Source organism: Schistocerca gregaria, chromosome 1 (genome assembly GCF_023897955.1).
Source record: "Schistocerca gregaria isolate iqSchGreg1 chromosome 1, iqSchGreg1.2, whole genome shotgun sequence".
Classification (NCBI taxonomy): domain Eukaryota; kingdom Metazoa; phylum Arthropoda; class Insecta; order Orthoptera; family Acrididae; genus Schistocerca; species Schistocerca gregaria.
In genome coordinates, this window is record NC_064920.1 from 1037156115 (window position 1) to 1037182976 (window position 26862).

The window sequence follows — 26862 nt, forward strand, 5'->3', positions numbered from 1 at the left end:
AGACACAAAGCTATGTAAGGATGGTAAGTTTTATTAAAAAGAATCCTTTACTACAACAACCTAAATTGTTAACAAAGTGTTAAGGGAACAAGAATCTTTATTATGATAACCTATAGAGAATGTTGTTCATGTTAACATGGGTAGTATAAAACTATCGGAAACTGCTCACAAATTAAATGAAATACAACGAAAATATATCCCGTAATCAATTACAAGTATTAGAAAATGTGCACACCGAGACAAAACAATTTTTTTAAAATTAGGAGTTGTTGGGTCGCTAGTAAACATGTCATTCGCAACTTAGTGACAGCTGTAGCTGTTGTGCATTAACAAAACTAAATGGAGCGAAGTGCATGTAAGTGTACACTACAATAAACGATGGTAGTCAACAGCCAAACAAAAAGTCAGTTAGCTAGAACCTTATGGAAATGCGCATCTTTCAGTACGAATCAGAAGAGTCACCCTGTGACTACACGATAATTTATGTTTAACAGTGACAATGGTGGCCCACTGTCATAAAGTTCTGCCTAATTGGCTTCTTATATGACTGTTGACTACCACGTTTTTATTGTAGTGCACGTAGTCTTACATGTACTTCGTTCATGTTAAACCTCAGCAGTTTTGGCTATCGCTAAGCTACCAATGACACATTTTCCACCGACTCAACAGCATATAATTTCTAAAAAATTGTTTTGTCATAATGTGTGTGTTTTTAACACTTAACAATGAATATGGAACATATTTGAATTGTATTTCAATTTAATCTGTGAGCACCTTATATTTACTCATGTTAACACGCACAATATTCCTTCTAGGTTGTCGTAGTAAAGATTCTTGTTCCCTTACTACTTTGTTGACAATTCAGATTGTTGTAATAAAGGCTCCTTCTCCTTTTCTTCTTCTTTTTTTTTTTAGCAAAAATTGTTATCCTTGATAATGTGATGTCGTGATAAAGTACTGTGTATACGAATATCTGAAGCCAATGTTAGCTATACAGTATGTATAATTGGTATGTAGACGTCTATGCACATCTTGAAAAATATGTTCCATTATTTAAACACTGTAGAATACGTAATACCGGCAATTTAAATTAATCATAATTAAGAAGGCACGTAGCACAGGTATTTTGCGATCTGGTATAGATGTCTCTAACGCCATCTGGTGATAAAACTCGTTTACTTTTTAAATACCAAATGGCAGGAGGTAGTCTGGCCACTGATGTTAAGGAAGAATGTTTACAGTTGACTATATGTTGTGTATAAATTAACGTATGTAACTCAACTCGTTGTGTCATGTGCGGACAATTGTTTCCTACTTACTCTTATGTTACCTTTTGTGTATTGCATGTACAGAAAATTGTTTTCCATCTTATCTCAAGTCATATTTTGTATCACAGAGTCTATGATCATGAGAGCGAAACGCGTCGAAAGGAGTAAAAAATAAAAAGAAATACTGTCGACTAACAGAGTGCCAAACATGGTCGCAATACTTAAGTCTAAAATAATGTGTCGAACTATCGTGTAACAATGAAGCGCGCAAATGTAGTGAGTATAAATGTTGGCCATTAGAAACACTAAGGGAGAACCAAATACATTAACGTAAAATAGAGCAATGCATCTGCATTAGTTAGTAACAGATGATGTCCAACGAATCATACTGAAAAATACTGGTGCTAAATATAAAGTGTAGTTGAATGAAATGTTCTTGGGGTTTCCAGCAGCCTCAAGCAGTCAAAATGCACGAGCTTTCGGAAAAACACTCCCTGGTCATTGTAAAGTGCAATGATTGATGATGGGCTGTTGGTAGACCCTACGCGCTCTAGTTGCAGGCTGTGACGTCGCTGGTGCTTACGGCATCGCAACGTACAGGCATACGTATACTGCGTGTTCGCTGCGCCTACTTCAACTTAGCGATCGCTGGATCCCACGTCACGCTGAGCTTCGAGGCACCGTGTCTATTAAGGGTGTTATCGGTAACTTTTATTTCGAGTGTGTCTTTCATTACACAGCACCAGAAGCCGTATGTGCGAGCCCCGACAGAGGTTTCGTCGGGTTCAACCGGAGACCACTATCGAGAGCTTGCTCAGTTAAAAGGGATTTTTGGGGTAGCGTAGGCGATGAAACCTTTCAGCTCCGTCCTGCTATGTTCTAAAGTGCACACTGTTGGTCCGACATGAGACTAGCCACACTCGCAAGGTATCTTGTTGACGCCAGATGTAATGAGACCTGCCGCGTCTTTAACTGGCCTCAGCAATTGTCGGACTTTTGTCAGGGGCTTACATTTGCCGACTCGGAGCCACGGAACGGCAAAAGCAAGATTCTTCTCCAGCTCGTTGTAGGTGGTCTTATTGTGTTTCTTGCTCTAGATCACTTATTGTGTAAATATTGTAGCCGTTGCCCACGATAAACTTGCGTAGGTGACTCATCTCATGGGGCAGGTTATCGGCGTCTGATATCGCTGTTGCACGTTGAACCTGCATTTGTGATGCAGTTAAGAAAGCTCATAGCTTCGCACTTTCGCTGCATGACATCCCTGTGTGTGAAGTAATGTGGCTTCAAACAGCTGTCCGCAAGTTCCCCAGTCAAACGGTGTAGGAAATACACTCCTGGAAATTGAAATAAGAACACCGTGAATTCATTGTCCCAGGAAGGGGAAACTTTGTTGACACATTCCTGGGGTCAGATACATCACATGATCACACTGACAGAACCACAGGCACTTAGACACAGGCAACAGAGCATGCACAATGTCGGCACTAGTACAGTGTATATCAACCTTTCGCAGCGATGCAGGCTGCTATTCTCCCATGGAGACGATCGTAGAGATGCTGGATGTAGTCCTGTGGAACGGCTTGCCATGCCATTTCCACCTGGTGCCTCAGTTGGACCAGTGTTCGTGCTGGACGTGCAGACCGCAGTGTCCCTAATTTGCTGGGAAGTGGCGGTGCGGTCCCCTACGGCACTGCGTAGGATCCTACGGTCTTGGCGTGCATCCGTGCGTCGCTGCGGTCCGGTCCCAGGTCGACGGCCACGTGCACCTTCCGTCGACCACTGGCGACAACATCGATGTACTGTGGTGACCTCACGCCCCACGTGTTGAGCAATTCGGCGGTACCTCCACCTGGCCTCCCGCATGCCCACTATACGCCCTCGCTCAAAGTCCGTCAAATTCACATACGGTTCACGTCCACGCTGTCGCGGCATGCTACCAGTGTTAAAGACTGCGATGGAGCTCCGTATGCCACGGCAAACTGGCTGACACTGACGGCGGCGGTGCACAAATGCTGCGCAGCTAGCGCCATTCGACGGCCAACACCGCGGTTCCTGGTGTGTCCGCTGTGCCGTGCGTGTGATCATTGCTTGTACAGCCCTCTCGCAGTGTCCGGAGAAAGTATGGTGGGTCTGACACACCGCTGTCAATGTGTTCTTTTTTCCATTTCCAGGAAAGTACAAAGCATTTGTATTCTCGGAAAAAAAGCTACCAGCACTCACTCTGTCCAGGGTTGATTACAACGACCTGTGCGCACTACTCAGCGATGAAAGCATTTTGGTTCTTCTTGTTGGCAAGGGCGATACAGCTGTAATTATGGAATGCGTGTTTCGTGATATGAAGGCCCGCTAGTGGATCAAGATACTTACTAGAACCTCGCACGAGACCCAACATCCAGAATATTAAAACATACATGTGAGATTCTTAAGTGCTCTTCGCTGGAAGATAGTGTAGTAAAGAATCTACTCCTTCAGGGACCTCGATCACCTACTCTTTACGATCTACCGAAGATCCGCAAGGATGGAAGGCCCTTACGACCCATTGTATCCACTATTGTTGCACGGTAATACAAGCTGGTGAAGTACTTCGCCAGTCACCTTGCTCCGCATGTGGGCCACTCTGAACATCGTATTAAGAAATCAGATGATTTTATCTGCCCGAATTAACCGTCTTCAACTTAACGAGGATAACATTATTGTCCGTTCTCATGTGGTGGAGCTGTTTATGAATATGGATATAAAAACTTCTTGGATTTAATATCCCAGTTCTCTGAAAGTTTTGCGCTCGAGTTATTTAGCTACACTCTTACGTTATTCCATTTTCTGTACAACGGCCAGTATTTACGATTGGATGGACAACGTTGCGATGGAAAACCCATTAGCTCCAGCTGTTGCAAAGCTCTCTATGGAGAATTTCGAAAATATTGTCTTGATACGATCCCATTAATGTCTAGTTGCTTTTTCCGATAAATTGAAGACACGATCGTCATTGGGCCTAAGGACGCGAAGAACATGACAGGTACTTGGGACATCTCAACAACATTAACAGTAACTTCGATTTCACTACGAAAGTATAAAAAGACGATGCATTGCCCTTCCCCGACGTCCTTGTCCGCCGAAATGGATGCCTTGGCTTCAGCGTGTACAGGAAAGTTATGTATCCTGATTTCTACCTGCACACCAGCAGCCATCATCACACGTCCCAGAAGCGCACTGCGCTGCAAACATTGGTACAGCTTACAAGAGCTGTATCAGGCTGATAAATCTACCCTATGCTGAGCCACCTACGCAGGGTCTTCATGAACAACGGGTACAACACTCACCATAAAAATGAAGTGATCTCAAGCAAGAATCACAATAAAACGAGGGCCAAGGAGCTGGAAAAGAACAAGTTTTTTTGCCGTTCCTTGGCTCCTAGCCAGCCAAGATAAACCATCTGGTGAAAAGACACAAAATCATATCAATCTTCAGGGCTGCGACAAAATTCCTACTCTTACTGAGGCCAGTTAAAGATGCCGCAGGTCTCAGAACAACTTGTGTCTAGAAGATAACTTGCGAGTGTGGCTATTGTTATGTCGGACAGTGTATAAGGATCTACGAACAACCCATCAAAAGTCATCTAGTCAAACGGCTGCAGAAGAGCTATGAGCACGTGCTTCGGCTGCCGAGGGACAAAGCCGAGTTCTTACGTGTTGTTTTAACGATACAAGGCAAATTTAGTCGTGTTCTTGCGCCGCAGCATGGGCAAACTACGAAAGAACAAAACCGAAGCGGTGAAGGAGTCCTCGATCGTTGAACTCAGCGAGTTTACCGATCAAAGAAGGGAGAAGACGATCGTACACTTGTTCCGTCCTTGCACATTAAATGCAGAATGTGCAGAAATGTACGACGTGATCGTCAGCAGTTGCAAAAAAGAAGTCGGTATCAAGTCTGTCTACGCAGATGCAACTATAGAGCTGCAGGCAGCCACCGTGGCTCACATCGTGGACGCTCACGTTGTGGAGGTATCTGAGAAGAAGAAGCCGCCAGCAAATTATACCAAAATTTGGTAGAATGACTCATTTCATTAAGACCACCGCTGCACGGTAGATTACTGAGAAGGGTAGTCATGCTACTGTCAAAGAGAGGATTTCAGGTGAAAGTGGTTTTCCGTCCACCATCAAAGATTGTGGACCTTGTGGGATCAGTAAAGGATAATCTGTTACTATGAGAGGCCGAAATTTACAAGAAACCGAGTCAATGTGGTATGGTCTACATAGGTCAAAGCACATGCACCGTGAAGGAACGCTGCACTGAACATCAACGTTACACCCGCCTTTTGCAGCCAAGTCCGCTATTGCTGAACATTGTATTTCCACTGGACATTCAATGGCTTATGGGAAAACAATGATTTTGTCCACAGCAACATCTTTCTGGGACTTCATTATTAAAGAATCCATAGAAATACGTCTGGCCGAAAGTCTGTTGAACCGTGACAGCGGCTACCAACTGGACAGTGCATGGAATCCCATCATCTCCACGATTTTCTCAAATCGAAAACGACAGAGTGCGTTGACGGCCGCGGCAAACAGCAACGCAGAAGGCGACTGCGTTCCGCTATTCCACCAGCGGAGGCACTGCCGGCTGGCAGTGTGGTCAATCTATCAAGTTTTCGACGCATGCGCAGAGTAGTAACAGCGCGCTATATATTGCGGAACGGAGGACGTTTTCACGTAGGCAAAACCACCCCTTCCTTCCGCCTCCTTGATTTCTATCTAACCATCTATGGCCGTCCTATCGCCCTCACCACCACCTTGGCGTCACCCTCGACCGTCAACTCCCCTGGACCCCCCATCTCCGGACAATCCAAGCCAAGGCACACTCCTGACTCCGTCTCCTCAAGCTCCTTTCCGGCCGTACGTGGGGTCTGGAACCCTCCACCATACTCCACACCTATAAATCCCTCATCCGCCCTATCCTTTGTTAGTTACGCCCATCCGGCCTGGATCTCCACCCCCCCCTCCCTACCTTTTATAAATCCCTTCAAATCCTTGAACGCCATGCTCTCCGCCTCGCCTATCGCATCTGTCTCCCCTCCCCCACGTGGATCCTATACGACCTCATTCCGTTCCCCCACCTCCTTTTCCTTGAGAGGATACAGATCCTGTACACCTACCGCAAACTCCATCCTCCTCACCCGCTTGTCTCCCCCATCCTCTCCCATCCCCACCTGCTGCTGCGCCTGTATTCCCACGTCCCACCTGGTCTCCATCTCTCCACCCTCCTTACCCTCTCCCAAGGTGGCTTCCGCCAGCTCCCCCTCCCTGATGATGTCCTCCTCCCCTCCATATACCCCTCCTACCAACTTTGATCCTCCCTATCTCTTCCTGTGTTTGTTCCTTTGGGCACCCTCCCTCCCTCCTCCCTTTCTCCCCACTCCTCCACCGGGCTTCCCCTCCCCTGTCCCTCTACTCCTCCTTCCATCTCCTCAGCCATTGGCATCTTTTTTCTCCCATCTCCACCCTTTCCACCCCCCCTCACCCTTCTTCCCCTCTTGGCAGGTCCCCGGACTCGCAAACGCTACGTGGACTTTCGCGCGCCAGAGATCATCGCCATCAGTGTCTCGTGTGTGCCGTCGTGTTTAGTGTTCAGTGTTCACCGTCGCATTCCATTGTTCACCTGTGCCATCGCCATCTTCAGTGTTTGTGCGTTGTGTTAACAGTTTGCGATGTGGATTCTCGTCGAGTGTGAACGGCTCTGTGTTTGTCTTTATGTGTCAAATGTTTTATTGCCCACTGTTCTGTAACTTATATGTATTCTTTCTGTTTTTTCTCATTGTGTATTCTCTGGCTGAAGAGCAGCTTAGAACGCTGCTGACAGCCTGCCTGTTGTACAGGTTTTAAAATAACAATAAAAAAAGACGTTTTCACCAGTCTGCGACGGCTCACCTGAAGATGACTGGCAGGTGCCCAGTTGAAATATCGCGCGTGGTATTAAACGACGACCGGCGGCAAGCTCGATTTTTGTTTAAACAGTCAATTCGCCGGGAAAATTTTAAAATTCAAATCCGCCAGGTTGCATAACCAAACGAACCGGACGAAGCCAGCGCTGTTTGTCGTGCTCGTGCAAACGGCAAATGACATCTTCTCCCAGATGGAACTGCTAGACTTTCCGATGACGGTAGACGCTCTCCCGCCCCACATGGACACAAAGACACAGTGCTTCAAGTGTCAGGACGAGGGCGACGTGGCAAAACATTATCGCAACGCCCTCGGCTGTGTTAAGTGCTCAGGAGAGCACAACAGCCGTGTCTGCGACAATAGAATGGAAGACAAGCCGACCTGCACCCGCTGCGTTAGGCTACACGTCGCAGGTTATGGCGGCTACCTGGTCTTCTCCCAACAGAGCAGTGTCACAAATGAGGGGAACCACGGTAAAGAAGAAGTGTCTTGGAAGGAGAAGGCACCGAAAGACGCCAACTCCCAAGACGGTTCAGCAAAACGAAGAGCGGACAAAAGAAGACGCTGGGGAGGAAGCTGCGCGTGTTGCAAACCGCGCCAGGAAGGGAGCAGCCGCGGCGCTGAAGGTCATCAGGGCATCCGCACAGACCGACCAACCAGCCTCCATCTCCGTCGCCGTCGCTACTGACAAGGGAACCTCCCCATCGACTCCCCCTCAGATTTAGTTATAAGTTGGCACAGTGGATAGGCCTTGAAAAACTGAACACAGATCAATCGAGAAAACAGGATGATGTGTGGAACTATGAAAAAATAACTAAAATTTACAAACTGAGTAGTCCATGTACAAGATAAGCAACATCAAGGACAATCTGAGGTCAGGAGCCCCCTGGTCCCGTGGTTAGCGTGAGCAGCTGCGAAGCGAGAGGTCCTTGGTTCAAGTCTTCCCTCGAGGGAGTAGTTTAATATTTTATTTGCAGACAATTATTATCTGTCCGTTGGTTCGTCCGATACGAGGTACTGCTCCGTAGTATGGGGACGCTACACCTAAACAAACATCGAAACACACGACGTCAGTCGACTACAGCGCACGGAAGAGAGAGTATTCCTGCTAACAAGGCTCCCTGGCTGGCAGTTTACTGTTTGCTACTTTGGACGAGAGTGCATTAAATACGTGAGATGAATTCCATGGGCAGTATGTTTTCGGTTCCCATTGAAGAGGCACGTTCTTTCGTCTACTAATCTCACGGTTTTGCGGTGCGGTCGCAAAACACAGACACTAAACTTATTACAGTGAACAGAGACGTCAATGAGCGAACGGACAGATCATAACTTTGCGAAAATAAAGAAAGTAAACTTTTCACTCGAGGGAAGACTTGAACCAAGGATCTCTCCTTCCGCAGCTGCTCACGCTGACCACGGGACCACGGTGCTCCTGAGCTCAGAGTATCCTTGATGTTGCCTATGTTGCGCACTGAAGCAAAGCAAGCGCTGTATCGTGTATAAGATACAGAGGCGAGCGAGTGCACGGGACTTACCCTAGTTCACTGCTAGTAGCGTCACGTCATCGTAACGCGCCTGCATATAGTATTGCACCACATTTAACATAAAAGTAAAAATTAAGATTTGTGTGTAAAACTTTGTTAAAGTATAGTTCTATGTAATAATGTTTCAGGTAACAAATCTTAATGTTATAAAATTAGTAGTTTACGTAAAATTCACGTTTTGAAAGAAAAATAGGAGGCGCTAAATAATGACGCTAGGAAGCCAAAATTTGGTGAGAAGGTGCAGTAAGAAGTCATTAATGAGTGGTGCTGGTTTCCAAAACCATAAAACTAAAATTGACTCCAGAATCCGCGTTTTTCGGAAAAATCAGAGGCGCGAAATAATAGAGCTACAATATTGAAAATTGGTAGGATGCTTCAGTTCACCCTAATAATAATAATGGAAATACCACAATCAGTTACCTCTTCTAGTTTTTTAGTAATTTAGTAAAAACTACTTTTGTGAGTAAAATGTACATAAGCATTATAGATTAAGTACTTTAAATTTTAATGATAAAACAAATTCTTTAAGACCAATGATCAGATAGGACAATTAACAAAGCTACACCAAGTTTTAGTCTTGTAGCATAATTAACAGCTGATACAAGTCTTGATAAAGCTATGGTTCAGAGGTAACAATCTACCGTTAGTTCCATTGTAAAAATTCTAGAGAGTAAAGTTTTAATTTTAGCGGGCTGAGATTTTCTACGTGCTTCTGTACTGCTCAGATGTATGTATACAAAAATTGAGAAGTTTGTAAAGCTATTATTAAATGTGATATTTAAGATTATGTGCCTGAGATAGCGATCATTTGGAGGCTACAGGCATCTGCATAGGAACGGAAAGAACAGATGCTCTCTTGGCGGTACGCGCCGGAGCTATATAAAAAGAGCGGCAGAGGCAGTAGGAAGCTCACTCCGCATTAGACCAACGCCTAGCCCACGCGAGCTTAACGTCCGATCGCGCCTCGCCTCGGGTGACGTCATAGCGGGCTGTGACATGCGCGTACTTAGCAATGTAAACGGACATTGAAAATCGCGAGGACTGTACACCGTCCTGGATCGTTTAGACTTCGGTAACAAACTGTTATTGTGCCGTCCGTGTGAAGTATAATTCCGCGTGGCAAGTGGTGACTAACTCCACTTTTAAGGCGAGCATTAATCTTTTTTTTTTAACATTATTGCGAACTATTAATAGAGCACCGTTAGTTAGAGTAATGAACTATTCGGGAGGAACTTGCTGTAGAAGTCGCCTCTGAACTATTAAACGATTGGCTGAATTAACAATATTTAATGTCTTTGGCATTTTCAGAAGTTTCGAGTAATTTGTGTGAGCCTTTAAGATAATAAAATCTTGTTTGGAACTTTAAATTTTATTGAAGCAGCCCTAATCCCGTGAAGAACTATGGATATTTTTCGTTTAGCTGGGCTGTACAGGAATGTGGCCGTGCAGACTGGGAACTAAGGTCAGTAAGTTTCCCTTCGCTTTCTGACTGGCCACCAAATTAGTTGCCAGGCTCGCGTGATTTAAGGTGGCAATGTTCAACTTTCATTCAACATTAAACAACGACTTCTTCGCCGTCCCACATATGTTGCATCGGCAATAGTCTGTTACGTGAAATGAACATTCAAACAACTCATTCGACAACTTCTTCGCCGCCCCACATATGGTGCTTATCGGCCGGGAAAACTGAATTAAAAGCAAATAAAAGTGCTCGATGTGTGAAAGCGATTGGTATAAATTAACGAACTCGGTAGGCAATAACAGGACACTGAATTGAACTAGTGTGGGAACAGTGTTACCAGTAAAGACGGGTGTAGTGTATAAACAATAAGTGTCTACCGCTGTACGTTGGTTAGTGACGATGGTGAGGAAGGCGACGATGCTGGATCGCGGCTGCCGACGGCGCTGAGACTAAAGGAAGACGGTGCGTCATCGCGGAGCTGCGCTGATCTGCGAGACAGCTGCCGGCTGCGCCGAGCGGTCAACGGTGCCTTGCTGCCCCCCCCCCCCCCCCCCCCCTGGAGCTATTGCAGTAGGCGATTCCTGTGGCGGTACTCGACGCTACAGCTGCTGCTGCTGCCTTCAATACGTCGCGACGCGTCGCATCACGATTGCTGGTACACCGCGACGACATCATTCGTCGAAATCAAGCATTTAAGTTAAGTCAAAGACTTTTAAAATATTTATTAACTGCTGCTAACAAACTAAAAGATATGGAAAGTAGTGTACATTTCAGAAGGGAACCGGTCTCTGACCAAGAATCCTCAGGATCAGGAATTGAGTTTAATGAGGATGGTTCCATTAATCCCTCAAATATTGAACTAGAACGTAATTTGTCACCAGTAAATTATGACTTTAATTTAAATGAGAGTGCAGGGATGCAATCAATAAGTGAAATAGAAGTCAAAAGGGAGCCAGTAGAGTTGCTAACTTTGTCAGGTAGTGAAACTGAGCTCAATATGTCTCCAGCTCAGTCAAGTCAAGAGATACAAAGTATCAAGGTAGAAGCTCCGGATTGGATGCAAATACTGTTTGCCAAACTCGAATCAAACCAAAATAAAATTGAGGCTAAAATTGAAAATAGTAATAAAGAACTAAAAGAAGAACTGCAATCAAAATGGAATAGTTTGAATTATAAGATAGATGCTATTCATCATGACATTCAAGTAAAAGTAGGGCAACAGTTAACTAAAATGCATAGTACTTTCAAATGTGAAATAGATCAAATTCAAAAAAATTATCAAGAGGCAGATGAACTTTTGGAAGTGAGGTTGTCCGAAAGATTGAGCAACGAGTCCAAACTTTGCTCTGACAAAGTTAAAGAGGTACAAATTAAAGTAGATACTTGTCAGAAAAACATTGAGAAAGTAAAAGAAACCTGTACCGAAATTCGTGGTGCAGTGGAACAAAGATGTTCTGCCAGGATAGAAGCAGTAGAGTCACAAGTAGAGGAATTAAATACTAACATTGCTAACCTAGAAAATAGAGTAACCTCTGTTAATTCTAGTCATTCTACTGTACAGCATGTGACTTCAGTTGACGCCGCTTTTATAGGGTGTCGACAGTTTTTGCGCTTTGATCCTGATAAGTACATTCACCCTCTTGAATTTTGGAATGACTTTGAGGATGTTCTCCCCAACACTTGGTCAGAAAGAGAAAAAATTTCATTTATAAGAAGTCATTTGTCAGGTGATGCTTTGCGATGGTCAGCGGATGTAATGATCAAATGTAAAACTTTATCTGAATTTAAGTCTGCATTTCTCAACGAATACTGGTCACATAACAAACAAAATGATGTGTTAAGGGAATTCTGGAGTGGTAAGAAGTTTTTCCCAGGGCGTGAATCAGTAAAGGATTTCGCTAGGAAGTGGGTTTCAAGACTGTCACATTTGACAGAAAAGATGAAGCCAGATATGATCATTATGGGTTTAGAAGGTAAGCTGCCGTGGTACTGGCAGAAGAGGATCATTTCCGCCCCTAGAGATAATATAGACAAATTTATTGAATATCTGGAAAGAGTGGAAAGAGTAGCTGCTGCTGAGGAGCAGGTGCAGCAGAATAACAAATCTTCTAACAATCACGTACAAAATAATGGAAACGTGAACGTTAGAAATATGGAAGTTAGGCACACCAAAACAAACTATCGAAACCAAAGCCGTGGCAGAGGAAGAGGGGTTAGATACTCACCACGCTTTCGTAACAACTACTATGACGAAAGTGGAGAAGTAAATACTATGCCATTAAGACAAGAAGGGAGTCATGATGCTACTATATCTAGTGGTGTCACAGATGAACACAACAGGCCGCGTGTGGGAAACTAAATCCCGTCTATGAGGAAACTGGCGCTCACCAGGCGGTAACAGTAACACAGCCAGTAACGGAAACACAGACAATCAGCCAACATACACAGACAGACAACATGGATGACGAAATAAATACAGATAATACCAGTGATGTGTTAAGCCACTCTCACAAAATAGTGGATAGTATTTTGGATACACTAGAAAAATGGGTCAAGGAAGAACAGGAACTCAAGGTAGATAATAGGGAAGAAATAGATAATGGGTTTGAGTCTGATGGGAATAATGATGAAGTAAAAGCTTACATCTTCGATGAAAATGGCAATCTAAAAGCTGAAGTAGAAGTAGCAGAAGTAGAATCAGTACTGCAAAACTTTAGAGAGGAGGAAATGATGAATGAAGGGGGTAGAAATAGTAACGAGGTGAAAGAATCTAGTAGCTGTGTAAACGTGCCACAAATGGTTGAAGGTGACGACATTCTTATGAACAGCAATATTGCGCAGGGACGCAGTTGCTCAGAGGTAGAGGATAGTTTGGCTGATGTGCAGCAAACAAAAGTAGAAAAAGTCGTCAGATGCTTCGATTTAAAGTTAGTGGACAGATTAGAGAAAGCAGCTAAGATTATAGAGCATGATGAGCCCCAGGATGTAAATGTAAATGTAATTGCAACTGATCAGAATTACTTTAGCTGGAAGAACATAGAACGAGATTTATTAGACGAGGTGGGTGAGCAACCTGTTCAATGTAAAATAACTCACCCTGTTATCAAAGTAAACATATCAGGAGTCACTGTGCGTTGTCTGCTTGACAGTGGCAGTGAAGCAAGTGCTTTATCACAAACATTTTTTGACACCATACCCAATAAAGAGAAGTTAACAGTTATGAAAGTAAGTGGCTTAAAGATTATAGGTGCTACTGGAAAAGTCTCTAGACCAGTTCAACACGAAGCTTTGATACCCATTGGTATAAACAGTTCAACACGAAGCTTTGATACCCATTGGTATAAATGACGTAGTAATAGATCATCCTTGTTTGATTGTGCTAGGCTTAAGTGTTGATATGTTGATTGGTACTGATTTCTTATCAAAGTACCAGGGAAAGATCAATTTTGATCAGAACAACTTAATTTTAACTTTACCTGACTCTAAAGTGATAAGAGAGTTTTTTATAGGAAGTCATATAGGCGGTAGTAATGAAACTTGGGAACTGCCTATTAGAGTAATAAAGAATAAAGGATACTTGCAGGAAAATTTGGTTTTCAGTGAGAATGAGGAAAGTGCTAAGGTTGAAGAGAGACACATCCTAAAGGAAATAGAGGAAAAGGTACAATCAACAAAGCAAATTGCTGACGAACAAAGATCAGAGTCAAAGAGTGTGTTAACTAAGCATAATAATCTGAAACACGATGCCACAGGTTTTGCTCCATGTGAGCTGATGTTCAATCAGGAACCACATAATATCATTCCGAGTATGATTGACTTTCCAGTTCTAAGTCAGAGTACATTGGATGAGAAGAAAGCACAGGCCAGGGCAAATATACGCAAAAGAGCTTTAGATAGGAAAAAGAGGCATGATGCAAGGGCTTCCCCCACTAGTTTTAAAATTGGTGAGCTAGTGCTGGTCAAAACAAAAGAAAAATCAAAGAAAATTTCTGCAGAAACTAAAAAGTTTATGCATGTATATCATGGACCATTTAGAATAGTAAGTAAACCTCATGCAAATGCCTATCGTTTGGAATATCCAAAGAGTAAGAGAGAACTAGGTCTAAGAAATATTGTGGATCTAAAGGAATTTAAAATTAACAGTAATTAATTACTGTAGGGAGTCTGCCACTCTTTGGCGGATACACGGTTTGGCGTACCGTGCAGTCCCAGCTGGGTGAAACTTTATTTCCTTTTCAAGTTTCATTCCCTTCTTCTGGTCTATCATAACAGGTAAGAATCACATATGTCTTCATGTTGTATATATGCTATTAGGTTTTAAGTATTCTTAGTAAGGATCTACCTAGTGAATGGCAAAACAAAAGTCTGAGTACCAATAAGAGGCAAACATGGCTAAAATAAATAAATTAAAATATTTCATGTAATTGTAAAGGGTTAGAAACTACAACTAAGAGAGACACTTTGCAGTATACGAAGTACGGTATGAATATGAATAATCCATGAGATTATGCAGAAGGTAGTATGTTGCTAGAAATAAGGTTGTCTGAAGGAAAACAGCGTAAGAAGGTAATGCTCATAGAGGCAAGCAATGGCGTTTTAGAATTAAATAAATGGAGATGTGTGGAAGTGGTGTGAGGATCGCACCAAATATATAGAAACAGGACGTCAATAGGCTGACAAAAGGAAAAGGGAGAAAGAAGTGGAGAAATGAAGTATTTTTGAATCTGGAAGAAAAGGGAGAAAATGAATAAGGTGAAGAAGTGAAGTAAGTAAATTGAAGTAAATGATGTAGGATTAAAGAATAATTCCCTCACGTCTCGTGAAATGGTGAAAAACGCTAAATCTTGCTTGAGGCAAATAAATAGTTAAACAGACAACAGAAACACACAAATATTGGAAAATGCAGAAATTTGGAATCGGTATACTGAAAATAACTAATTTCTTTAGTAATTGATACAATAAAGCAAAGTGCTGGTCAGCAAATGACTTCTTTGATGAACTAATCCATACGATAATTAAGCCAGAGTACATTAAAACTAAAAGGTTACTCAATTTTCTAAGTTGAAGCAAGATCTTAATATATTAATTTGCTAAAAGAATTTTCACTATTTAGGAACCTAAAAGATTATTTATGAAAGAAGAAAGTAGGAGCTATTGTATCAGATACGACTTAGTGCTAAATGTCTTTCTGACAACTTCACAATTAGTAAAATAGTGCCAGAATATAAACTATAAAATGTACTTTGTCCTACCTTAGATATAAGTTGAAAACAGAAACTTAGACTGTATTGTCTGTTTCTCAGGGACATGCAGGCTGCATGAATGACTGACAACAAGCGGTAGGGAGATTGGAAGTAGAGACGCAAACCACAGTGAAAACAATTTCCTCCCACAATTTTGTCAATCAGTGAAATTAAATGAGTGTTACAATAGGACACCCACCACAGTGCCGAGTATTATAGTAAAAGAAAAATGTGAGTGCGTTGCAGTGATAAAAGTCGTGTGTATTTTCTTTTTCAGGAAGAGACTGATTTAAAAAAAAAAAAAATAACTATTTTGTAACCATTGAAAAATTTATATTTCCATGTAAATGTATGTAAATAATTTGTGAATGTCTTCTGTACTAGGTTTTCTATGTGTATATGAGTATGGTTATTTTGTGTATGTAGTAATAAGGAATTTCCTAAGAAGAAGCAACTTAAGTTGAAAGAGGTATACTAAAGTAATCCATCGCTTGTTTGTTCTTTTAGAAATTTAATTTTGTTCAAAAATAGATTTTCACGAAAATTAAAAAGGGGGTGATGAAGCAAAGCAAGCGCTGTATCATGTATAAGATACAGAGGCGAGCGAGTGCACGGGACTTACCCTAGTTCACTGCTAGTAGCGTCACGTCATCGTAATGCGCCTGCATATAGTATTGCACCACATTTAACATAAAAGTAAAAATTAAGATTTGTGTGTAAAACTTTGTTAAAGTATAGTTCTATGTAATAATGTTTCAGGTAACAAATCTTAATGTTATAAAATTAGTAGTTTACGTAAAATTCACGTTTTGAAAGAAAAATAGGAGGCGCTAAATAATGACGCTAGGAAGCCAAAATTTGGTGAGAAGGTGCAGTAAGAAGTCATTAATGAGTGGTGCTGGTTTCCAAAACCATAAAACTAAAATTGACTCCAGAATCCGCGTTTTTCGGAAAAATCAGAGGCGCGAAATAATAGAGCTACAATATTGAAAATTGGTAGGATGCTTCAGTTCACCCTAATAATAATAATGGAAATACCACAATCAGTTACCTCTTCTAGTTTTTTAGTAATTTAGTAAAAACTACTTTTGTGAGTAAAATGTACATAAGCATTATAGATTAAGTACTTTAAATTTTAATGATAAAACAAATTCTTTAAGACCAATGATCAGATAGGACAATTAACAAAGCTACACCAAGTTTTAGTCTTGTAGCATAATTAACAGCTGATACAAGTCTTGATAAAGCTATGGTTCAGAGGTAACAATCTACCGTTAGTTCCATTGTAAAAATTCTAGAGAGTAAAGTTTTAATTTTAGCGGGCTGAGATTTTCTACGTGCTTCTGTACTGCTCAGATGTATGTATACAAAAATTGAGAAGTTTGTAAAGCTATTATTAAATGTGATATTTAAGATTATGTGCCTGAGATAGCGATCATTTGGAGGCTACAGGCATCTGCATAGGAACGGAAAGAACAGATGCTCTCTTGGCGGTACGCGCCGGAGCTATATAAAAAGAGCGGCAGAGGCAGTAGGAAGCTCACTCCGCATTAGACCAACGCCTAGCCCACGCGAGCTTAACGTCCGATCGCGCCTCGCCTCGGGTGACGTCATAGCGGGCTGTGACATGCGCGTACTTAGCAATGTAAACGGACATTGAAAATCGCGAGGACTGTACACCGTCCTGGATCGTTTAGACTTCGGTAACAAACTGTTATTGTGCCGTCCGTGTGAAGTATAATTCCGCGTGGCAAGTGGTGACTAACTCCACTTTTAAGGCGAGCATTAATCTTTTTTTTTAACATTATTGCGAACTATTAATAGAGCACCGTTAGTTAGAGTAATGAACTATTCGGGAGGAACTTGCTGTAGAAGTCGCCTCTGAACTATTAAACGATTGGCTGAATTAACAATATTTAATGTCTTTGGCATTTTCAGAAGTTTCGAGTAATTTGTGTGAGCCTTTAAGATAATAAAATCTAGTTTGGAACTTTAAATTTTATTGAAGCAGCCCTAATCCCGTGAAGAACTATGGATATTTTTCGTTTAGCTGGGCTGTACAGGAATGTGGCCGTGCAGACTGGGAACTAAGGTCAGTAAGTTTCCCTTCGCTTTCTGACTGGCCACCAAATTAGTTGCCAGGCTCGCGTGATTTAAGGTGGCAATGTTCAACTTTCATTCAACATTAAACAACGACTTCTTCGCCGTCCCACATATGTTGCATCGGCAATAGTCTGTTACGTGAAATGAACATTCAAACAACTCATTCGACAACTTCTTCGCCGCCCCACAGCACGAACTACTCAGTTTGCATATTTTGCCTATTTTTTCGTAGTTCCACACAACTTCTTCCTGTTTTCTCGCATGATCTGTGTTCAGTTTTTCAAGGTCTATCCACAGTGCTAACTTATAACTAAATGTGAGGAGGGTGCGATGGGAAGGTTCCCTTGTGAGATGCCGGAGATGACAGACGAGGTCGAGAGAGCCGAAGAAGAGTGGGAAGTCTGCGATGCTGTCACCCAGACATGCGTCAGCCGGTCGCCGTGACAATACAGGAGTGGCGAGATATCGATGAGAAGATAAGAAAACTCGGCTTACGGTCCCGGTCCATCTCTACGGACGACTGGTGCAATGGCGCCGCAGACAATTTGCGTCTGATAGGGAGCGATGTCAAGATAGAAATCAAAATTGAGCAGTAGACCTGGGCCACATTCCCTCCAGTTCTTCAGTTATTCCTGGCGTTTGGTCATCAAACAATCGATCTCACAATAACCTTCTATTCTCAGCAGACAATTCCCTGAAACCTACATCCAGATCCATAAATCCGCTATCGCAAAAACCAATTTTCAGACATGCAGTGAGACGGGGAAAGCCCAGAGGTCCATCGAAGAGAATGAACATAGTTCAGTGCAGTGCATCAGAAGTCATTCCACTTGGCAAAGGCCAGAGAGTGTTTGGGCGCAAGCTCGCGGCATTTAAATCACTTGACGCAGCTGGAAATCAGAGACAAGTTTATTCAGTGGAACCGCCACGAGACTCTAAGCTCTTACATAGTGTAGTTAGTTTATTTGCATGTTTCGTGGAGCATAAAGGCGATCTCTGACTATGAAGTAGAACGAATTAGTTTACAATACACTTTCTCAGTGAAAAACTTGGCAACATGATGATCATTATATGATACGTTTACGTTAATCGTAAATAAGTTTAAATTTTTCTTCACACAAAAATCCATAATTAAATGTTTCCCATTTCTCTCTCTCCCTCGATCTTGCTTTGTCTATGATCCCTATCCCTCTCTTTGAAGTGCGCGTGCACACACACACACACACACACACACACACACACACACACACATAAGTAAGTACTGCACATTCAGAAATTATTATATGGAGTAGATGTGATTTAAATTTGTGTGTTTAGTTAATTTAATTATGTATTAGGTTCTTTACACTCTCTATAAGTGTTTTATAGCTCCTTTCTGCCTCATACTAAGGCTGAGTGATGGACAGCGTAAGGCAATTTTGTAACGTATTATTCCTCAACAATTCCTAGGGTATTCCACTAGGCTCTTTGGGACTATAAAACCGGCGTCTGTTGTAATTGCGTTTTCTGAACCTGTTCCTGTGCAGGTGATGAGTTATTTGACGTTCATAAGCAGCGAGAGATCGCTTTGATTGCTGTCTAGCCAATGGAAGCTGCTTATATTCGTTGCGTTGGGTGAAATCACGAGGGAATGTACGAGCGTTTCGTAAGGTAATTCAAGTACTACCTTCTCCAATGAATACTGTCTCGTCTACGGCAAATACAGGATCTATCACTGCACTTCCAATCGTAGGCCTAGAGTTCTTGTGTAGGGGAGGCAGGAAGCAAGGAGAACTATGCTTGTGGAAGGCAGTGGTTCTCACTATCATTTGGCGGGATGATCCAGCAGTATGTGAAACTTGTGGAATCCAGTTTCCTGTATGTTTTAACTAAATGATTTTCATGTGCTGGCATATGAGCAATCATCTGTTTGGCTGGACACCTATTCACCATCCCAGCTGACAAATACCGTGGTGTAAATGCCTTTTAAAATTTGTAAACTGTTAAGACTTGTATCTTTAGTATTGGGGAGAAGAATTCAGAAACCCCTGGGTGAATTGCTTGGTCCTTACTTTCACTTTACCCACATAACAGGGAGTTTATCGTAAATAACAATACGAACCACACACATGTGTCGAAATAGCCAGACAGTCTGAAGATATGTGTTAATAAATGTTCCTGGGGAATTGGGACGACAGCCGCGCGCTATTAGCCGAGCAGTCTGTGGCACTGCAGTCGTGGACTGTGCGGCTGGTCGTGGCAGATGTTCGACTCCTCCCTCACACATGGGTGTGTGTGTTTGTCCTTAGGATAATTTAGGTTAAGTAGTGTGTAAGCTTAGGGACTGATGGCCTTATCAGCTAAGTCCCATAAGACTTCCCAGACATCTTTTGAATTGGGGCGACACTTTCACTCATGAGAACATAAATTGCACAAACCGTGAGATGCGTCCATTGATATCCAGATAGCGCGCTCTAAAACGAACGTCATCCTCACAATCCGAACCCAGCTCCACTGTGGCACTCTCACACTCGGTGACTGCTAGCTAAGCTATGGAATGGATTGGGTACAAGGCACGTAACAAGAGATGAGATATATTCTGTCGATTCAAAATAATCAAAACAGGAAAATGAAGGCGAGAGTAAGTGGAGGAAAAAGAAGTTGAGGAGAAGAAGGAGGATAAAGAGGAGCAGTAGGATGAAGAAAAGGTGGAAGAGGAGGATACGAAAAGAGCAAATGCCGGGTGATCAAAAAGTCAGTATAAATTTGAAAACTGAATAAATCACGGAATAATGTAGATAGAGAGGTACGAAATGACAGACATGCTTGGAATGACATGGGATTTTAATAGAACCAAAAAAATACAAAAGTTCAAAAAATGTCCGACAGATGGCGCTTTATCTAATCAGAATAGCAATAATTAGCATAACAAAGTAAGAGAAAGCAAAGATGATGTTCTTTACAGGAAATGCTCAACAATAGCTGTAGTCGAGGAATAATATTGTGAACAGCACTGTGAAGCATGTCCGGAGTTATGATGAGCATTGGCGTCGGATGTTGTCTTTCAGCATCCCTACCGATGTCGGTCGATCACGATACACTTGCGACTTCAGATAATCCGAAAGCCAATAATCACACAGACTGAGGTCTGGAGACCTGGGAGGCCAAGCATGACGAAAGTGGCGGCTGAGCACACGATCATCACCAAACGACGCGCGCAAGAGATCTTTCACGCGTCTTGCAATACTTTTTTTTGGTTCTAATGGAACCCTAAGTCATTTCAAGCATGTGTGTCAATTTGTACCTCTCTGTCTACATTATTCAGTGGTTTATTAAGTTTCCAAATTTATACTGGCTTTTTGATCAGCCGGTATGTGAAACAAAAGTGGAAAACGGGAAAGTGACCATAGCTACTACAGGGGAGACGTACCCACTTGATGGGGTTGTCGGAGACGTTGAGGACCTGGAGGCGCGGCAGGCGCGCCAGCGTGGCGCGGTGGTCGATCTTCTGCAGCTGGCAGCGGCTGAGGTCGAGCTCCCGCAGCGAGGGGCTGGCCAGCACTAGTCCCCCGTCCAGCTCCTGCAGCTCGCGCAGCTGGTTGCCCGCCAGCGACAGCCGGCCCAGCCTCGTCAAATTGGCCAGCAGCGAGTCGGCCGCCACGTGCGCCAGCCGCGAGATGCGGTTGCCGCTCAGGTCCAGCTCTTCCAGCGACACCAACGCCGAGAAGGCGGCCGCACTCAGCAGCGAGATGTAGTTGCCAGACAGGTCCAGCCGCGTCAGGCGCGTCAGGCCTGACAGCTTCGCCGGGTCCACCGTCAAGATGTTGTTCTTCGACAGGTCAAGGTACGTAACCTGATAACAAGAAAAGCAGTCATCAGTCCGAAGATTTTTCGAACTCCACAGAGCTTTACTAGGCACGGTCCTGTTGTGGGCGGTATACTGTTGCCTTCCTCTGAACTCACTTACCCAGCTGGTTGTAGAGGGTGTAGACTTAAACATGGATTCTGAACAGCTGTGTAACTCAACTTCCTTCACACCGACAACCATTGCCAGAGATGAAAGAAGTGATAAATGAGAGTTAAAATCCTAGTACTGGACACGGCTTGAACCCAAGACCTTCTAATTTGTTTTTGAGCACTTAGCCACTTTTTGTTGTGTAACTAAAGCAAAACTTTCCCATAAGGTCCTTCTTAAAGGATTGGGGCGGGAGTCAGAATGGGCAGTGGTCGTCTCTCAAGGTCTGGTCACGGTCTCCATTTCGCACTGAAGGGAAGAAGGAGGGGAAGAGGGTTTTGGGAAGAAAAGAACAAACTAAACGTTTTCCAGAAGCAGGTTTTTTTCAGTCATTATGTACGACCTCACGTCACGCCACGAAGAAAAAAAGGAGAAAGGAGTACTGTCTTCAGATCGAAAGAAAATAAACATTCACTTCATTAGTAGTTACAAATAGGGCCTTTGAATTGCCAGATCATCCTAGCCTCACTGTTGTTCATTCTAAAGTCATCTGTATTGTAATATATTCATCGTCTCCCGTCATGGATGATCCAGCTGCACGGCAACGTGCGTAGAGCGCTCCAGAAGTAGCTTGAAAAATATTGTAGATATATAGGGGTTCCTAACTATCGCGTAATGCCGTTCCTGCAGGTGATTCCAAAAATCAAGTATATCCTTTGGACCATCACTGAATAAGTAAGGACCGAATGACCTCAGGTCCACATGATAACATTGGTCTTGGTCCTCGGATAGTACATCTCGCCCTGAAGAAGAAGAGCTTGAGCAGTGACGAGTGTCAGTGTTACGTGCTGCAGAACATTTGTTTGATGAAATACCAAAACACTGTGGCCTTTCTGCAACAAAGACAGTGTTTGTCTGTGTCAGCCACATTATATTTCTTGCAAGTTGAGGGACTGTGCTATGCAGATTTTATGTAGATGTTCCTTTGTGATATGTTTCCCACTGACTGTCTTATAGCAAGTAGAATGGACATCAGAGTCCAGCATAGTGTGCACTGTCTGCCACATGACACGCCGTCACGTGCTGGGGTACTTAATTTCCACCAAATTAAATTGCCACCTCTGCTGAAGGGCGCAGTAACTCTTCTTCACCATCGTCAAGGGTGGACCCACGAAGGCATCGTGTGTGCGTAACTGAGTTCCAAATAGGAAAGCCCTGAGCAGGCCAATGATGCTGGAATGTATTGTAACAACACTGGGGCTCAAGGAGAGCTGGCACTAGTGTTTCCAACAGCAAGCCTGTGAAGTTGGCGGGGCAAAGATGCCATAACCGTCAACTAACAAAAAGAGTCACCACTCTGTCATAAACGTTTACTAGCCCTGTGCCAAAGAAGTGGCTGACAGTCGCCATTATGCTTTGGGCTATTAAGACCGTAATTGGAATTGCCTGTGTGATGAGCAGTGTGGGTGACGCTTGGTAGACTTTGGCATACTTTGCCCTCTGGAGGATGTTCAGAGTCTGCAGACAGTGATCTGCTATCCTACTTTAATTTGGTGCAGTAGCAGCCTATAACTGTGGCTTGTCTTATGGAATATACTGTTCAGAAAGTCTAAACCCAAGCATCTCATCTGGTCACTGACATGTAAGAGGGCGATACAGCCGATCGGAGTGACCGAGCGGTTCTAGGCGCTACAGCCTGGAACACTATGACCGCTACGGTCGCAGGTTCGAATCCTGCCTCGGGCATGGATGTGTGTGATGTCCTTAGGTTAGTTAGGTTTAAGTAGTTCTATGTTCTAGGGGACTGATGACCTCAGAAATTGAGTCCCATAGTGCTCAGAGTCATTTGAACCATTTTGAGGGTGATATTGTCAGGTGCCAATCCCATCCCGATACACATGGCGACTGACTTTCCGACTTTGGTGCGGCTATTTGAGGCTGCCCCGGAGGTCGTGATCCATTCCATGACTATTCTCAATGCAGCACCACCATGGAGGGCCAGCGTCAAGTGGTTCATGTATGCCGTGCATCGGAATGTGACAGTACTGAGCGTCATCGCAATCGGTCTATGACACAGGCCTCATAACAAGAGGCTAATGCTTATCGAAGCAGGAACATCACCACTTCGCTTCGATAAAGCAGTCTGTGTGTCACATGATCTGGTACAGCCAAGAATGCTTGGTCAATTCGGTCAAATGCTTTACCTACGCCTGAACTACCAAGCCAAATGTTTTGTTTTAGTTTTACTTAATACTTTGTTTAGTTCCTTCATTATACAGAATTTGAGGGAGTCGTAGATCCCATTACGATTTGTACAGGTGTGCCCATTGGCAGTACCATATGGCAGCTGAGGAGTGTGACCTGTATGTCCTTCCTCTGAGGCCGCATTTTATAATAGAACAAATAACGAAAAGTGAGACGTCATCCACATGAGTGCTAAAAGGAATCCATTAAACTTCGGTTACAAAATAAATCAGAGATATCTAAAGGTCGTAAATTCAACTAAATACCTAGGAATTACAATTATGAACAACTTAAACTGGAAGGGACACAGAAAATGTTGTGGGGAAGGCTAACCAAAGACTGCGTTTTACTGGTAGGACACTTACAAAATGTAACAGATCTACTAAGGAGACTGCCTACAGTACCTTTGTCCGTCCTCTTTTAGAATACTGCTGCGCGATGTGGGATCCTTATCAAATAAGATTGACGAAGTACATCGAAAAAGTTCAAAGTAGGGCAGCACGTTTTGTATTATCGCGAAATAGGGGAGAGAGTGTCACTGAAATGATGTAGGATTTGGGATGGACGTCATTAAAACAAAGGCGTTTTTCGTTGCAGAGCAATCTTCTCACGAAGTTCGAATCACCAACTTTCTCCTCCGAATGCGAAAATATTTTGTTGACATCGACCTACATAGGGAGAAACGATCTCTATGATAAAATGATTGAAATCAGAACTCGTACGGATAGGTATAGGTGTTCGTTCATTCCGTGCGCTAAACGAGATTGGAACAATAGAGAATTGTGAACCCTCTGCCAGGCTCTTAATGTGATTTGCAAAGTAGGCTTGTAGATGTAGAAGAGTGGGAGGTCAAGCATAGTGTGCTCGGATTAAAAAGTGTGTATGACAGCGATGTAGTCTTTTACCCCTACTGTCCAATCTATACATCAAAGAAGTAATGACGAATATGAGGGAAACTTTCAAGAGCGGTATTAAAATTCAGGGTGAAAGAATATCAACGATAAGATTCGCAGACGACATTGCTAACCTTAATGAAAGTGAAGAAGAATTATAGGATCTGTTGAATGGAATGGTCTAAGGGTTCACAATACAGACTGAGAGTAAATCGAAGAAAGAGAAAAGTAATCAAGAAGTAGCTGAAATGAGAACAGTGAGGAACTTAACATCAGAATTAGGGATCTCGAAATAGACGAAGTCAAGGAATTCTGCTATCTAGGCAGCAAAATATCCAATGACGGACGGAGCAAGCAGGACATAAAAAGCAGACTAGCACTGGCCAAAAGGGTCTTGCTGAACAAGAGAAGTCTAGTAGTATCAAAAACGGATCTTAATTTGAAAAGAAATTTCTGAGAATGTATCTGTGGAGCACCGCATGGACAAACCGGATAAGGAGAGCATCGAATCATTTGCGTTGTGGTGCTACAGAAGAATGTTGAAAATTAGGTCCCCCTGGAACTTTTTTTTTTTTTTTTTTGTCATCAGTCTACCGACTGCTTTGATGCGGCCCGCCACGAATTCCTTTCCTGTGCTAACTTCTTCATCTCAGAGTAGCACTTGCAACCTACGTCCTCAATTATTTGCTTGACGTATTCCAATCTTTGTCTTCCTCTACAGTTTTTCCCCTCTACAGCCCCCTCTAGTACCATGGAAGTCATTCCCTCAAGTCTTAGCAGATGTCCTATCATCCTGTCCCTTCTCCTTATCAGTGTTTTCCACATATTCCTTTCCTCTCCGATTCTGCGTAGAACCTCCTCATTCCTTACCTTATCAGTCCACCTAATTTTCAACATTCGTCTATAGCACCACATCTCAAATGCTTCGATTCTTTTCTCTTCCGGTTTTCCCACAGTCCATATTTCACTACCATACAACGCTGTACTCCAGACGTACATCCTCAGAAATTTCTTCCTCAAATTAAGGCCGGTATTTGATATTAGTAGACTTCTTGGCCAGAAATGCCTTTTTTGCCATAGCGAGTCTGCTTTTGATGTCCTCCTTGCTCCGTCCGTCATTGGTTATTTTACTTCCTAGGTAGCAGAATTCCTTAACTTCATTGACTTCGTGACCGTTAATCCAGATGTTAAGTTTCTCGCTGTTCTCATTTCTACTACTTCTCATTACCTTTGTTTTTCTCCGATTTACTCTCAAACCATACTGTGTACTCATTAGACTGTTCATTCCGTTCAGCAGATCATTTAATTCTTCTTCACTTTCACTCAGGATAGCAATGTCATCAGCGAATCGTATCATTGATATCCTTTCACCTTGTATTTTAATTCCACTCCTGAACCTTTCTTTTATTTCCATCATTGCTTCCTCGATGTACAGATTGAAGAGTACGGGCGAAAGGCCACATACAGCCTTGTCTTACACCCTTCTTAATACGAGCACTTCGTTCTTGATCATCTACTCTTATTATTCCCTCTTGGTTGTTGTACATATTGTATATGACCCGTCTCTCCCTATAGCTTACCCCTACTTTTTCAAAATCTCGAACAACTAGCACCAATTTATATTGTCGAACGCTTTTTCCAGGTCGACAAACCCTATGAACGTGTCTTGATTTTTCTTGGGCTTTCCTCCTATTATTAGCCGTAACGTCAGAATTGCCTCTCTCGTGCCTTTACTTTTCCTAAAGCCAAACTGATCGTCACCTAGCGCATTCTCAATTTTCTTTTCCATTCTTCTGTATATTATTCCTGTAAGCAGATTCGATGCATGAGCTGTTAAGCTGATTGTGCGATAATTCTCGCACTTGTCAGCTCTTGCCGTCTTCGGAATTGTGTGGATGATGCTTTTACGAAAGTCAGATGGTATGTCGCCAGACTCATACATTCTACACACCAACGTGAATAGTCGTTTTGTTGCCACTTCCCCCAATGATTTTAGAGATTCTGATGGAATGTTATCTATCCCTTCTGCCTTATTTGACAGTAAGTCCTCCAAAGCTCTTTTAAATTCCGATTCTAATACTGGATCCCCAATCTCTTCTAAATCGACTCCTGTTTCTTCTTCTATCACATCAGACAAATCTTCACCCTCATAGAGGCTTTCAATGTATTCTTTCCACCTATCTGCTCTCTCCTCTGCTTTTAACAGTGGAATCGCCGTTGCACTCTTAATGT

The 26862-nt window shown here is 42.9% G+C and overlaps 1 protein-coding gene across 2 annotated transcripts in view; it reads right to left on the reverse strand.

Annotated features, from left to right (window-relative positions):
- The window catches only part of LOC126279585 (leucine-rich repeat-containing protein 15), a 176067-nt gene that overhangs the window by 71866 nt on the left and 77339 nt on the right, over positions 1-26862 (reverse strand). For both annotated transcript variants that reach the window (XM_049979691.1, XM_049979690.1), the window contains exon 3: positions 20969-21391. In XM_049979691.1, the coding sequence (XP_049835648.1) occupies positions 20969-21391 (423 nt within the window). The remainder of the gene's footprint in view (positions 1-20968; positions 21392-26862) is intronic.